Below are 16000 nucleotides of genomic sequence, written 5' to 3'. Positions count from 1 at the left end.
GGTGAGAGAGGAATAAGAGGTTTGAAATCATATATGTTCTGCCCCTCTTTTTTCTTATTTTTTTTCCCCTATCTCTGGCTTTCTCGGTGTTGAAGGTTCACCAGATGTAGCCTGTATATTTTCGGTTCTTCGCGCCACGGGAAACACGGAGGCAGTTATGTAGTTTCAATCGAGTGTGTGCATCGCCCACAAGACCGCCCTGTGAGGCAGCTACGAAGTAGTCTAACAATCAAATAAGGCAGGCGAAAAAGGCGGCTATTATTGTCCATCGTTGTACGCACTCCATCCGCAATGGTGGGAAATACTCCTCTCCGCGACACTCGCACATTTTTTTAAGAACACGATTACAGCCACGCCAGCTGGAATGTTCAGCTCACACGGCAGACGAAGAAAGCCAGACGTCAGTCGGCAATCATTCGATGTGCTCGAAGCAGAATCGATTCAAACACGTTGGGCGGAAAAGGAAAACAGGCTCGGCTGCCAACCCGGTTCGAGAAGATAAACCTAAGGTGCGGGAGAGGTGCCGATGATAAATCGCGACTCGTGTCTGCCGAAGACCATTTGTTTGCGCGCAACCGGTGGTTGCCTGCGAAAACGCCTGCGAAAGATTCGCTCCGCGCTGGTCAAACGAGAGGCGTTGTCCGCGCGGCCCACGCGCGGCACCCACGAAACAATGCGCGATTTTCTCGCTCTAATTCGAATCGGCCACGAATCTGGCGCCTCGAGGAAAAGGGTCGGTTGCGCAGACAGCGTGGCGTGAAAGCGGCGTTCGGACGACGACCTGTGCCCGCTCGGATATCAGCAAAGAACCGACGGCCCGATGTTGCTGGGGCCCGACGCACCTTCTGGGCGTTGCCCTGAGGCCCCTCTATCCAGGAAGCCGCCAGAGAGACACGACAGCTTTATCTGTCGAGTCGGCGACGGTTTTCCGAGCGAGCGGCGCGTTTCTCCGAAGACCCGCCCTCGCTTGATATACAGCACTATAGATATTGCTCTTTCACAAGGTGTTGCCTAAGCATTGTAGCAAACGAGTTTTGGCAGGTGTGAGGTCACGAGTTGATGTATCCCTTAAAGGCTACTATGAACGTTTGGCCTGTCCTTGGTTCTAGGACGCGCAACAGCGATTTCGCGCAAGGACTGAAGGTCCAGCAGAACCTTCGTAATCGCGTACTTTCCTGCGGGCTGCTGCGAACATGGCACATCCGAACACGTCGCCGCCTCTTGGCACTCTCGCTTGTCTCTGGGTGCTCATCCCTGATCCTACGCGACGGGCGTCAGCGACCAGTCTCGTCGAGCGTTGTTCGAGCCGTCGACAAGACTGGATTTTGTTGATCGCACGATGGGAGTTCTTTTCTCGGACAACCGGCACAGCGGCTCGTCGAGGAGCGCCGGTGCGGGTACCGGGCGGCCCGGTGTCCGGATGCCCCGGACGCCGTCCGAGAGGCACCCAGCGTCCTTGGAGCCGCAGACCGGTCGACGCCCCGGCCGGTCACCAAGGCGACCTGGACGGCAACGCTGCCCCTGGAGACAGCCTTGGAGCCTCGTGCGCCGAACAGGCGGGGCCGCCACGGGCAGCGCGAGGCCGCGGGGGAGGCCTGAGCCTTCGTCGTGCGACGCTTGGGCTGGGAAGACGCCGTCTGTACCGTCGGCAGGGCTTCACTACGGCCTGGCTCTGAGCGCGCAGATCACTCTGACCAGGGTCAGAATGAGTTATTGAGTGTCTGTGCCACCAGGTAGGCTGAAAATGTAAGGGACTGGCAGGGAGTGGCTTCTTCTCGACAATTCTCTGTTGCTTGCCCTGTTTTGATCCACGAGTATGGCAGGATTGGGTTTTATTTGCTAAAAGCCCCGTGACCAGTCGATGGCACCCACTTTTAAGAACGGATCCATGGCACATTTAGAGATGTATCAGCATTGATTCAAGTGCTCTTCTATTTCTTACATGTTCCTGATCATATTCTTGTCACTTGACCATATGCCTTCCTATTCCATTTACCGGGTCTAATAAGCCATTCTCACTACATTCGTCTAAATGCATTCGTTCAATTATACACTGCACTCTTGAATTACTTAAAGCTGTAAAAGAACTTGCAATTAAGCTAGTTGGTGCTTCTCACACCATAAAAGGAATTAGTCGTTAGTTGTTTATACGGTGGGAGGTTAGTCTGCCTGAACATGGCGACATTGTTACCCACTGTAGATGATACATTTCGCCAGTGCAGTACAACCGCTAGCCTGGGGTCTTTGACGTGCATCACGCAGTAGTGCCGTCACAACTGGGCAGCGACGCTACGAAGGCTATTTCATGTAGTGCGACAGTTCCTTATACAAATACCGTCAAGTGATTACGACTGGACGTCCTTCGACGTGACCAACCAAAGGGACAGATCTAGATTGCGTCTTCCCACTCTGGGCAAACATCGTAAGGCAAATTAAGAGCGACATAACACAGTGAAGACCAATGGCAGTGTCAGTACTGATAGCAGGGCCGGGCAAAGCTTAGGACACCTTAAGGCTCCCGCTTGGGATGCGCCCTCAAGAACGAGATGGTTACCGATGCGCCTGTATCTAAACGGCATCTAAAGAGCGACCGATTTCTTACTTGATCGGAATTTGAAATGAAGACCGGCTCACTTTCCCTGCCCGAGCCACGGCTTTTAGAAAACGATTGGCCATAATCACGAAGCCCTTTAGATTGGACATATTGCTTGCTCAAGCAATGCCACACGCACTTGGTAATCTATGGACGCGCGGCGCAATTGCTCCAAGATTTTGTATTATTATTATTCGTGATCACCGTCGTCCGTCGCACCGAGGCTATTTATAAAAGTAAACATGCTGTGTTTTATTCGTACTTTTATTTCTCTTAACAGTCTCTCCGCACAAGAGCTGTCCTGTCCCAGAGAAAAAGCTTCGGTAATTTTATCTCAGAGTGTAGAGGTGTGCGGATTATGTTCCGTGGGCATTAAGATGGAAAAACTTTGAGGCTGCTTACGAACCATTCAAACCTTTTGTGATCTCTCACACTGGTGTCATCCATCAGGTGGAACACGCGTGATTTCACTATATTTCATACTTTTTTCGCGCATCATGTTTTTTTATTGGCTCGGAAAACTTTTGGTAATGTTACAAACGGCCATTTATCATAGATAGTACGTACATTTGATCTGGCAAATGTAGAAAACCTTCGCTCTAGTAAAAGGCACTTCCAGGGTTACCTGGTAGGTGGCGCCATGCAGCGTTTCCTCTCGTCCTAAGAGTGGACAAGAACTCGGTCTCAAGCAAACAACAGGCATCTACGTAGCGCTCCTCTTTTACGGCGAAAGTGGCCATTGGCGAGGTTTCTCAGCAGATCCCGGTGTGTACGTCGTGGATGGGAAATTTCTTTACTGCGTATTCTGCGTTTAGGTAGTAAGATTTGGGAGTCACTATTTCGACGCCCACCGTCTGCATGGCTTTAAATGATTTCCAAGTCTATGACGCCACTTCTGTGTCAGGTTCATTATCTCGGCGTCCCCCGCTCCGTCAAAGCAGCCGTCGCAGTGGTAGCCGTTTCGCGGTTTCGAGTTTCGCCGTTTCCTTCTGTTTAGTTTCTCCCTAAGTTTGTCGGTGTTGACGGAGTCATGTGTTGAATGCCTAAGACGGTTCGGTCCTAGTTGGAAGTGGAAATGTCTTATTCAGCGTGTGCCCCGGGGACTGGCTCGACAGTTGATACTTTCGGACGTGACACGCCCGGCGGCGATGTTCCGAGCTTTGGCACGCCATTTCAGAGCGCGTCTCACTTAACATTTTATATCTACAACAAAGGCGAGCTGGACATCCCTTTGTCTTGCCTGCACGTAACAAATGTAATTGCGTACACTACGTAACACTGAGAAATTTGGCAGGCTCTTTGTGCCTCCATATCGCGCGAGCTCGTCTTCGTATGGCTACAGTCTCGCATGGCATCTGGCTCACACAGCGTTTTTAACCGAGTTTCGCGAGTTCGCTGTTCACTTTAGATTTTCTTTTCAGTTCATGCATAACGAGTGGGTTAACTACGAAAGGATCTAGATGTTAAATAAAAAGTGGCGAATGCAAACATTCCCTCCTTGATGTTTGTTGAACGGTGCGAATAAACGACGGTTCTGGCGCAGTTGTACGAGATACACACATTTTTCAATCGACTGCAAATTTTATGAAACGAGACTCGGCTCCTTTGTCTATATAAAGACCTGAAATAAGTCATGCAAAGCAACGGTGCCGGATTCTGTAATGTCGGGCACAACCGAGCAAACGTTACGTGCGGCCTGATAGCTGATGCTGTACTTTTAGAAGACTTTTTTTTTTGTTTACATAAAAAAAATGGTTACAAAAAACTGTAGTCGAGTAAACATTTGTTTTAGGAAAGTGCGTGTTGAACCGCAGCACCGCCTGCAAGCGAGATGATATTTGTTTGACCGCCACTTTCGATCACCTTCCAGTCCGAACTCCGAAGCTCCGAAGCTCTGAAGTTTGAGATGTCGAAATAAGGAGACACAAATATTTTTACGGAGGACGTCAAAATAATATTTCGAATTATTCTGAAAGTGGGCGTCGAAATAGTCACTTTCTAGGCTAAATTTGGCACTTTAACGTCACTGTGTCACGTGATACCGTGACCTCAAGTGACATGGTGACGTCACGCGACAACAAAACATCACGTGACAACCTGACGTCATGTGACACTATGACATCGCGTGACGTCCTGAGATCATGTGACAAAACGACGTCACGTAACTGACGTCGAAGTGACGCTTGACGTTGTGACATCACGTGACACCATGACATCACGTCACATTGTGACGTCACGTGACACCATAAAATTGTGACGTCATGTGACACTATGACATCACGTAACATTGTGAGGTCATGTGACACTATGAAAGGACCTGACAGTGTGACGTCACCTGAAACTGTGGCGTCACGTGACATCATGACATCAGGTGAAGTGGTGACGTCACGTGTCACCGTGACATATTGAGATCACGTGACACTATGACGTCACGTGACATTGTGAGGCCATGTGACACCATGACATCACGCCACACTGACGTCACGGTGATAGGTGACATTGGAACGTCACGTGAAACCATGACACGACGAGACAATGTGACGTCACGTAGCACCATGACACCGCGTGACATTGTGACGTCACGTTAAACCGTGACATCATCTGACATCGCGACGTCAGTGGACGTCATCGCTAGTGTGCAGTGCGGTTGTGTGCACACTGTGTGCAACAGAGTTGGCAGCGCCCGGGCTGCCGCGGCAGTTCATTTGCGCAACACAACAAGGAAACGGGATTTTTTTTTTTGGCCTCACACTCTGAACCAAAGTCTCCAAAGCCCGAGGAAGTGTTCCGACCGACCCGCGACTGGCCGCGGTCTTTCCAATGAAGCCCAGCACGCGGTCCTCGGTAGCAGACCCGCTGCTAGCGGCGCAGAGAGAAGTGCGCGTGAGGGAACGGTGCCGCGGCGCGCCCTGCATGCGCAAGGCAGCGCCTCCTTTCTACATCAGGACCGCAAAGAACGAGGAGCTCCATCGGAACACTCTCGCCATATTAGGAATTGAAGATCGGCATTAGTAGCATTACCATTCTGAGTCCTCTGCTTCGTGTCTGTGGAACGATCTCGAAATAACCATCGCGTTCTCGTGTATGTATACATTGCGACTAGTGTCCTCTGCCACAACCACCGCATATTATCGGTAGTAGTTGTATCACCCTCATTATTCTTTTGCAACGCGCGAATGTGCCAAATGCCTGGTAAGTTTTCTTGGTCACAAGGGTTGTGTAATGTCAAAATTAGCTAAATGTTAACTTTCCATTTTGAGTATACGCATTCATATATCTGTACGTTTGAATGCTTACCTAGGTGTACTTAGTTTTCCTTAGTTAATCCATACTCTCTTTCTTTCTTTTCTTGTTTGTTTTCTCCTTGGACCTTGAGACTGCGACAAATCGCTGATCCGGACCTCTTGGCCAAAACGTTCAAACCCCTGCTCTAGGGGGCTCCCACGTGTCTCCTTTCCCACTGAGCGTGTGATGGACTAAAAGATGCATCCCTGCGAAAGGCGTCCAGCGAATCGCGAGGCCGCAAAGGACTCTGGCTCGAAAACACAAATCTGCGCGGGGACACTGACGATGACCTCTCGCCTTCTCGTTGTCCGCGTGCACCCCATAACGAAAAAACCCGAGGCTGGAAAAAATAAAATAACGGGGACAGATACACGCACCCTCTCAAAACACAGCCGCTGATTTGAATTCACTTCGTTACGGAGTTAATGCACCAGCTGGTGAATTAAAATTATCACTTCCTTCGTTACTGTGTAGACTGCAAATCTTAGTTGAGGTATATTTGACGCCTCGACGATTCGAGGACCCGCTCCGAAAACCGCGTATTCTGTGTGTGAAACGACAAGCAGAAATTGTATTTATTTTTTTATTTTTTTAAGTAAGACATGGGCTATATTGCGTTTATAAAATTATGAACAGACAGTCAGTTAACGTAGACACGCAATAATAAATTAAGCGGGTGTAATTTCTACGAGGGGTTAGAAACCATAAGTTAGTCTAGTCGTCACGTAATATTGATGTAAGTCGTGCTCACGATGTCATAGATCCGACGTATCTAAAATCAGAGGCCAGTTTAATATGTACATCATTCTATAGCCTTATGTCTGACTGTTGCTTTTTTTTTTTTTATAGCACCCCCAGTGTCACTTTAGGGAATTGGCTTCACTTTTTAAAATTTATCCGAAACCATCGTAGAGGGTTACTTTAAACAAAAATAAAACGAAAAGGAATTTCCTGTAGGTACACAAATTCGCCAGAAACTTCCGGAGCGGTTTGAGAACAGGAAGACAACGGCACGAGCCGCCACTTCTCCCCTCCAGCAATGCGAACGGGGCACTGATATTCGCCGGTTACATCCGGAATTTTTTTAATAGCTAGGTGACAAGTCAGATCCCCTTACACTGCAAAACCGGTCGTTTACCTCGTGCGGGAAGTTAGGCGGAAAGGGTTTTTCCTTCTTCTCTACAAATGGCAAGAAGCCGCTGAAGTTCGCCATCGTCTCATCGAAAAAAAAGAAATCGGTTAAAGTGAGAACCGAAATGTATTGCGGTTTTATTACAGGAGTCGTAATCAAGTTTTATCCGCTTTCCATTCCGGATTTCAAAATTTTGACAACCGGGTCGGCGTTTCTCAAGCATCGGTTTATTCCGGTCTGAGTCAAACACCGAAAGATGTTCGTTAGATACTTGCTTTAGTTACAGAAACAAACGAAAATTCCATTGGACAAATAAATATTGGAACCGTATTTTTACCGCAAATGTTTCGTTCACGAACTAAATAACTGTCGCAAAGTACAAGGTTAATCCATTATCTGTTGGGAATTTTGCACGAAATCTACTCGATGAACTCGACACAATGCGGGCCTAATGGAGGAAACTCACTTCAATGAAATCGCCAAACTTCGGTCAGGCAAAGTACGGTATGGACTCGTTCATAAGAACACGACCAGAGCATTTATTTTTGGGAAGCTATTACAGATATTGCCCGCTTCAATCGGAGCAAAGGTTAAAAAAGGTTGATACATTGGGTGTTTTCTTTGGCAACAACTTAAAAAAGAAAAAAATAACAGTTTTCACTTACTCTTTCTTGATTTTTTTTAATAATCTTCTTAACCGCCTGCGGTAACCTTTTCTGCTTCGACAAAAAAGTAGCTGAACTAATTAGGAGAAGGAAAAAAAATCTGGGTCGGTATTTTTAGGTTACGATAAGACTTTTACCATTCTCACTTCATAAGTTCACAATTGAGAAGGATCTTTTAGACATATTTCACAAATAATCAGTGTTATTTTATCTCAACCTTGAACAGCGTAAACTGTAAGATCATTCCTACTTATTATTTTAAAGACTCGCGCACTCGTTGTGCGCTAGAGACACAATTTTGTATACTTGGATAACGTGTATCAACTTTGCTTATTAGAACGCGAGATTCCAAGAATAAAATATTAAAAATAAACGCCAGATTAAATTTTTAGGTAATGTGCATTAGTTTTTTTACGGATACGTGAACATAATATTTTGGTTTAGACTGCGGTACTTTTTCGGGGTAATAAGAGTACACAACAAAACATGTCGAGGACCCTCTCTTGTGCGGACATCATTTCAGAAAAAAATACGTAATATTCGCCAGCAGTTTTCCACTCTATTTCTGTCATTGCAATTTATCTCATGTGAAGGTCCCTCTTCAGGCACGTAGCTAGGGGGCTACGTGCCGGACAGTTGCAGATGACTGGCACGATGTTTGACATTTATGAAAATTATTTTAAAACATAATGGAAGTTTTAATGTTGTTTAGCCTACTGGAGCCATGCCACGCTTAGTCTGTTTCACATAGTCTTATCGCAGGTGCGCAATAATTGCAGGGCCGTTTATACTTCAACGTCCACGGACTGCTCAGCTCTGGGCATGTGCCTCCCATGGCTAGCGCGTCGTCTTGCTGACAGTGCACTTTCGCTTCCTTCGATGAGTATCGATGCCTCGTCGCTGCAGTCAAAGCCACGATTCCGGGCAGTTCTTGCGCATGGTTAGAGCTGCACCACGATGGATGCAAAAGGAAGTAAATAAGGCTGAAGTGCGCAAAATAAACTTTTGCCTGAATGATGGAAACAACTATGATCATCGTGCTCTTGTTAACAACGTCGTGCGGCCTACGTCGGTAATCGTCCATTTTCGGTGTACTTTATTCCTCTAGAAAATTTAGAACCAACGAATGCTTGTTGTAAGGGAAATACGAGAAACCAAATTCGATTAAAAGTTTAACCTCCCACTATACAAAGCCCACTCTAAGAGCAAAAGGAAATCACTTAACGTGGGAGTCAATAAATCCGACGCTCCCAAACGATCCAAACCTTTCGAGGTCGATTTCTAGCCATTCGATGAACTCGGAGCAGAAAGTCAACCGGCCGTACCGAGAAGTGAGATGTGTCATGCAGTATTCAGAAAAGTCCACCTTGAGGAGAAATATCTGGTCTGGGCGATCAGTCCCTCCGCTCACGGCTTCTATTTCCTCTGACTACGATTTCCTTGAACGAGGTGTCGCCTTGAACGGAGCCAATTAATGTGCGCTGTCGACACGAGAGCAGCTGCCTTAATTCCAGTTCAAAGCGTGTTCGCTCGCCACAAACTTTAGATCTGGCCATCAGAGCCCCGCTGAGCCTGTCCGGCACCCGTGCTCGAAGCTTTCATTTTCACGAGCAATTTTCAAATAACGTAACAAAACGTTCTCATATTTTCGGAGCAAAATATTGTTTTTGTTGCCGCAGGGTCGAATAAATATGTGACTGTATATCGTACTACATGATAGTTGAAGTTTTCTGAACACCAAAAGCTCAGTTTTGTAGAATTCTTATCCTGATACGACCTCTATATGACTTTTATTGACATTACATTGGTTTTAATGACATACGGGGAAACCGGTATTTCATTAAAACCAATCCATCAAATTAAACTCGACTTTGTTCCCACATCACGTATTTACCAGTCTGAATATATCGTGCTCTACCCGTGTAGTGGATTCATTGGCGGCTAACTTAGGGCTTCCAAAATTGAGGACAACTTTGGGGTATTTCTTAGACTGGTGCCGCAAAAGAAATGCCCGGCTTGTCGCGCAAATTTCTATATTTTTTTAGAGCACATAGCACAGCGAAAAATATCAAAATCATTTATATAAAAAAAAAGTGGTGCTAAGTAAGCATTCGAGCAACGGACGAAGTGACATAACGTGTGCATCTAAGCGTTTCCCACGCCGCAAGAAAGGGGCGATAAAGCTCGAACTCTTTATCGCCCTTTCGGATACGGTCATACGTCTAATTATAACACCCATGCAAGCAGCACATACGCCACCATACATGGGTAAATTACTTCAAAAATGTAATTTAATTACAATTACCTTGCTCCGAAAGTAGTTTAACTGCAATCACTACAACGTGAAAAGTAATGCAATTACAGTGCAATTACTTATTCCTCATAGCGACCCGACTTCGGGCATATAACTTTCGACGAGTTGTATAGAATGCAACACATTTGTTCATTCCCTGCCGCAATGTTTGAGGCTTAAGCATCTCTACATATAAATGTCACGTATTGTACTTTCCTTTTATGAATTTTGTTAAATTCATGGTAGAGTTTGACAGTTTGGGGAAATGAAGTACTACGTTCTTATAATTTAATAAATAATAATCAATTAGTTCATACTCTGGAAGACGCTAGATCGCTACAGAATAAATTCGGTTGACAGACTTTTGTTAGACGGGCAACAAAAAAATGCGACAACTAGTCTTATATGAATCTTTTACGAGTGTTAATATCAAACTAAAATCCACACGCGCTAATACGACCACATTCACATACGCACATCATGTTATTGTAAATTATTTAGATTGAGTTGAAATTATAATGGCTCAGAAATATATAAGAACCAAACCGGGGCTCCCGGATCATTGGTGAAAATATTCGCAGGTCCGAGGTCAGTCTCCAAATGCAGATAACATCCGAAGTAAAACTACAAGGAAATAAACTTGAAATAGTGACAAAGATACAAATTTGCGACAGTACTAAAAGAAAGACGTAAAAAACTGGCAAAAAAATTCACAGGCAAATAAAATTCCCGACCTCGTCTTAAAGCTGAAGCAAAATATATATATATATATATATATATATATATATATATATATAGTTTTTCATGTTGACGTTATTGTTTTCTGCCCGCACCGCAGACGGCGCTACACGGCGCCGTTGAGGTAGGCTCTAGAGAGGATTGTCTCTCAGCCCGCAGTGTAAGTAACAAAAAAAAAAAAACAGACAACGCGACGCTATTTATGTTGTGCCTGTGTGTGAATACGTGTCTTGTGGGCGAGTGTTTTACAGAGAGCCAGGCCGCTCGTGCGACCGCTGAGGCTTTCAGAGAGGTTCCGTCAGCGCCGTAGAGTCTAGCAAAAGTAATTGTAATTGTGCCTGATATTTTGCAATTGCTGACTCTAGAAAGTAATTAAATTACAATTACAATTTCTTTTAACCGAAAGTAATTAATTACAATTACAAAACACCAAAAAGTAACTAAATTACAATAATTCAATAGCGGTAATTGAATTACTACCTCGGTATGTTCGCCACACACCAAATCAGTAGCGTAATGTTGTAACTTGTAAACATACTTGCTCAGAGAACAAGGTCTCTTTCTCGGACATCCGGCACGCGCTCTTTACCGTCGCGTTTTGGACGGGCATGCACGCTCGAAGCTCACGGGACATCCCGGTGTCATTGTAGGCACTTTGGCTGAACCTAACCTCTCTGTCGCTTTTAGCTATTTTTATACGTAAAAGAACTTTCACCTTGGTTATAACATTTCGCACGAAACCGGATATTTTGCAGTAGCTGTGCATGGGCGCCCCCATCCTTGAGTGTTTCTTTCTCCTTCTTCACCTCACTTCATTACCCCAGCGGGACAAGTTATTGCCGTTTCAGAATCTGCGCAGTCCTTCTCCCCAGCCTTTGTGGAGGCCCGTCGACACCCGCTTCAGTGGCTCGACACCTCGCTAAGACGAGAGAAAGTCAGCAATGGCGGCTGTAATCTGGTGCGTGTGCGAAGCACCTATAAAAAAGAATGATTAGAGCATTTTATCGGATTCTTTTCCGAACTGGTCACTGCACGTAATTACGAAAAACCCTTACACTAGGGTAAATTAAGGGACGGGACAAGCACGAAGATTCAATAGTTCGTGTTTGTCCTGCACGGTAGCGCGCTTAATTTTTGTTCACGGTTACGGTAATTAGAATTTCAAGGATTGGATGCTTCTAAAATACTTTACATACGGTGTCACCAGGTATTATTACAATATATTAAGATATTAGAGCATCCTATGGGATGCCCATTTTTTTTTAAATCTGCAAAAGCAGGGAAACGCGAGTATTGAAGTTATTGTAATTAGTTTTAATTATGGATATCGAATACTTCTCGACTACTTTCCAGCTGATATAACTGCGTGTTAGCAACAAATTAGTTGCAATTCACGACCACATCGTGCAACATGGATCAATTGCGAGTATTTCTCACACCTAAGTTTAAAATGAAACGCGTGTTTCTCGCGCGCTACGCGTTCGTGTCCCTGCCGCTAAGCACGCCGTGGGCAGTTCGTCGAATCGAAGCGGTGCAGAACCGAACCGATTTCAGGCATGGGAACCTGAGCCGCAGGTAAAAACCATTGTAAAAACAAAATCTGATTCAGTCTGAATTGAGCAAGAACGTAAATTAAGCCTGTCAACGTGTCAAACTTGATTTGATTACAAAAAAAAAAAAAAAAAAAAAAAAACGTTACGTACGCCATTACGTAAGTTGTACGAGTAGAAAACAAAATTTAGACCATAGCTTATTTCACGCCACTCTTTAAAGAAGCAAAGATTGTGGACGCAACTGGAGTCTTTAGTGTGGTGTAATAATATGTAATACGTCCTGTATCACCTGGGCCAAAAGACACAGATTACGTAGCGGCTGCTGAAGCGTGGATAGTGCAACGCCCATTGGCAGCCAGACATGTAAAAACGTACCGCGTCAATACAGGGGTCCGATCGTGCCGGGCTACAATATTCTGGACTAGCGACAATATCGCGGCACGGTAGCAATAAAGCTATACGTTTTGGCTATTTCTCGAAGCTCACTGGACGACAGAACTCTTCTCGAACAGTCAACGGGGAAGGCGCACCTTCAAACCCACTGAAAACAACTGTGTGTCCCACTCTCTGTCTACAGACAGAGTGTTGTCCCGTTCTCTGTCTACAGACAGAGAACGGGACAACACGACAAAAGGACTCGCTTTATACGTCAAATTTCCATCGATTCACCTGCGTTTTCGTGGCTTTATGTATAGCATATTGAAGCTGGCCAACTATTGGACAACGACGAAGATTCGTGGACATCAATCGCTGTCTTAGTCATGTTTAGTTAATTTAAAAAAAAGCTAATTTCAACCAGGGCATTTACACGTACATGCACAATGATTATGTCCCCGCATCTACAACGATCTCCGAGATATTTGCGTATATTACGGTGACACTGTGTTACGTATATTACGGTGACACTGTGTTACGTATATTACGGTGACACTGTGTTACGTATATTACGGTGACACCGTATATTACGGTGAACAACCACGAGTCTTTCGTAGTTGTTGCTCGGACATATGGAGGTTAGTTAATGCTTAAAGCTACCTATACTTAAGGAGAACTTTTTGTGGCAACCAAGGCAAAGTTATGTGTACACGTGAGCTCGCGCCCCTTGAAAGTCGACCAAAGCGATGCACGCGCTGAAAATACCCCGAATGAAACTACGGACGGAGCAATGTTTTTCTTTTTCTCGATCGGAGCGTGGAACAGAACGCGGTGCGGCCGGTCACGAACACATCAAGTTGTAGGCACCCGAGGCGCTCCTGACTGAAAGGCCGACCTACCGTCGAGTAAGCTCTTGGCATATCGCTCTGTTTACAAGTCGCTCACATTATGTTCGGCTGTACGTTGCCTCTAACGGCTGGGATACGCTGCGATTCATCCGGCCGCTGTCTGTACGCGTTTGTATTACAGACGCCACGCATAACTTGGCATCCGGCTTATTGTTTTATTACTGTCATCGCCCTCGTTAAACTCAATGGCGGAAAGAATCTTCGGGCGCGGCTAGGACCCCCAGGACCACAAGGTACCGGAAGGCGACCCGCGGGAAGCTCCGGCCGAGAGGGCACTGGAGCGTCGATGGCCCCTGTGCCGAGGGAACGACCCGCCGTGGTTCGACTCGGGCGGCCGTCAAGCGCTGTCAGCTGAGGGCGGCTCCGTTGGCACCCGGGACGGGGAACCAGTTGCGCCGACGCGGATCGGAATCTTCACAATCTCGCGTCCAGCTCGGAGCCCCGACGTGGATGGACGAGGAAATGCGGTCCCCCAAGATACCGGCGTCGTAAAATACGTACACGCACGCACAGAAAGCAAAATAGTTTTAAAAAAATCTCACACGTGTCAAACTACTGTAAGGCAAAACAAAAATCGGAAGGAATTTTCAAATCTGTTTTCTCCCTTTCCTGATAGAGAAGTATGGTTGGTACCGCGCAACGGTGAACGGAGTGGGCGAAGAGCATCCCTGCCAGCGAGATGGTCGGAGCTGAGCTGCTTCGCCCGTGGCCCGACGTCGAAATACAAGAGAGGTGCACAGGTCGGTTATCAAACCCCTAAGCATGTGGGTCGCTTCGTAGACCTTGAACGGACAGAGCCCGCTTCAGTTGCTGATTGCGACGAGCCGTGAAGGAAACGTCACGAATTATGTCAGGCGTCACGCACGGCGTGTCGGTAATCCACCCGAACGGCTCGGCCCTTCGGCGGGTCAACACCGAAACCCGCGCTACGAGCCGCTATCCGCTCATTCATCCCGGCTACGCGAGACTTTCTTCTTTGTCCACACGTTCCACTTTCCCTGCCAGCCAAAATGGCCAGCACCATATCGCGGAACCACGGAAAATTCGGACATTTCTCGGATCACCTAACGCTCGTTCCCGCGAGCTCTATCGGTAGAGGCGATCACCCCTCGTGCGTGTCACTTGTGAGGAGCTCTGTCTTCGAGACGAAAAGCGCACGAAATCCGACACCGAATGAAAAGGATCGCGTAAGAACCGCCTGAAGTCCGGCAGACGCGGGGCCGTCGGAGGTGCGAAATCAGCTGGGCCCAGCCGACGCAGAGTGTCGGCTAGCCCCGAGGGCCACTCGAAGCCCCCGCCGCACGGGGGCGACCTTGCTGGCGGCGGATCCACTCACCGTCCAGGCATCGCGCGTGGTCCAGCAGGCAGGCACAGGTAAGTATCCAAAGCGCGAGGCTCACGCCGGGTGGCCACATCCTGGAGATCCGGGGTCGGGACGCGCACACACAGCACAGCACAGGCGCCGGGCGCCTCTCGGACGAGCGTCGGCCACACGCGGGAACAAGGTCTCCAGGGACGGCAGCGGCAGCGGCGTCGAACAGGTCTGGCGGTCGCCAGCCAACTTCTCGGGCCGACCTGGCCGCAGGTGACGGCGACCGGGGCGCCCCCTGCCCGCCACGCGCATGCGCCTCTCCCTGCCGCTAATCACGCGCAAGCAGGTTGCGGGTCGCCCACGGCACCCGACGTCTCCGGGAAGCCGCTGCCAAGGCGGCCAGCTCCGGAACTGCCGATCCCCTCCGGCGCTGCCTCCGGCCGTCCTGCAGGGTCCGGAGACGGGCCCAGGGCTTCCCGCGGGACAACCTCCGCCTACGAGTACCGTCTCGTCCGGTGCGCCCGTGCCGAGAAAGACGTCACCTTGGGACTCCCGCCGCGTGCCAGGACGTCACGGATGCCACCACCCTGGAAGCGGCACAGCTAGTAGCCCAAGATTCCAGTGACGTACTTTGAGCTGAATTCCCGATTCAGCTCAAATAGAGAGAGGTTTATTAGGAAACGACAGAAAGGTTAAAGATGAAAATAATCCTGGGAGAAGGGGAAGAAGGCACAGCTAGATGACTGGTGCGCGACCGAAACAATCCGCCTGACCCTGGTGTCGAACCAGGAACTTCTAAATTTCCAGTGGAGCGCTCTACCAACTGAGCTAACCAGGAGTTCGACGTCAGTAGAGCAAACGGGTTTTATCAGCTGCCACCAGTCCCACACCAACCAGGGTAAACGGCTTGCATTTGAAGGTTTTTATTATAATGCGATTAAATGTCAAGGTGCAAGCGAGCTATACCATAAACCCCCTTCTCTAGGGATTATTTTCATAATTCTTGTCCAGCTCGCTTGCACCTTTGCATTTAATTGCGTTATAATCAGAAAGGTTAACCTACGTTCAGGTTTCTGTTTCTCCTTAACAAACCTCTCTCTCTCTCTCTCGCCGGTCAGACAGCTCATACTTTCTGCGACATTTCTT

At 47.5% G+C, this 16000-nt stretch overlaps 1 protein-coding gene across 1 annotated transcript in view; it reads right to left on the bottom strand.

Annotated features, from left to right (window-relative positions):
• The window catches only part of LOC8031895 (dual oxidase), a 196980-nt gene extending 181857 nt beyond the window's left edge, over positions 1 to 15123 (bottom strand). The window contains exon 1 of the mRNA XM_042294047.1: positions 14879 to 15123. Within this exon, the coding sequence (XP_042149981.1) occupies positions 14879 to 14957 (79 nt within the window). The 5' untranslated portion in view covers positions 14958 to 15123. The remainder of the gene's footprint in view (positions 1 to 14878) is intronic.
• Between the last annotated feature and the right edge of the window lie 877 nt (positions 15124 to 16000).

This window comes from Ixodes scapularis, unplaced genomic scaffold, assembly GCF_016920785.2.
Source record: "Ixodes scapularis isolate PalLabHiFi unplaced genomic scaffold, ASM1692078v2 PGA_scaffold5__190_contigs__length_132052651, whole genome shotgun sequence".
NCBI classification, from domain to species: Eukaryota; Metazoa; Arthropoda; class Arachnida; order Ixodida; family Ixodidae; genus Ixodes; species Ixodes scapularis.
This window is presented reverse-complemented; position numbering and strand designations above follow the sequence as displayed.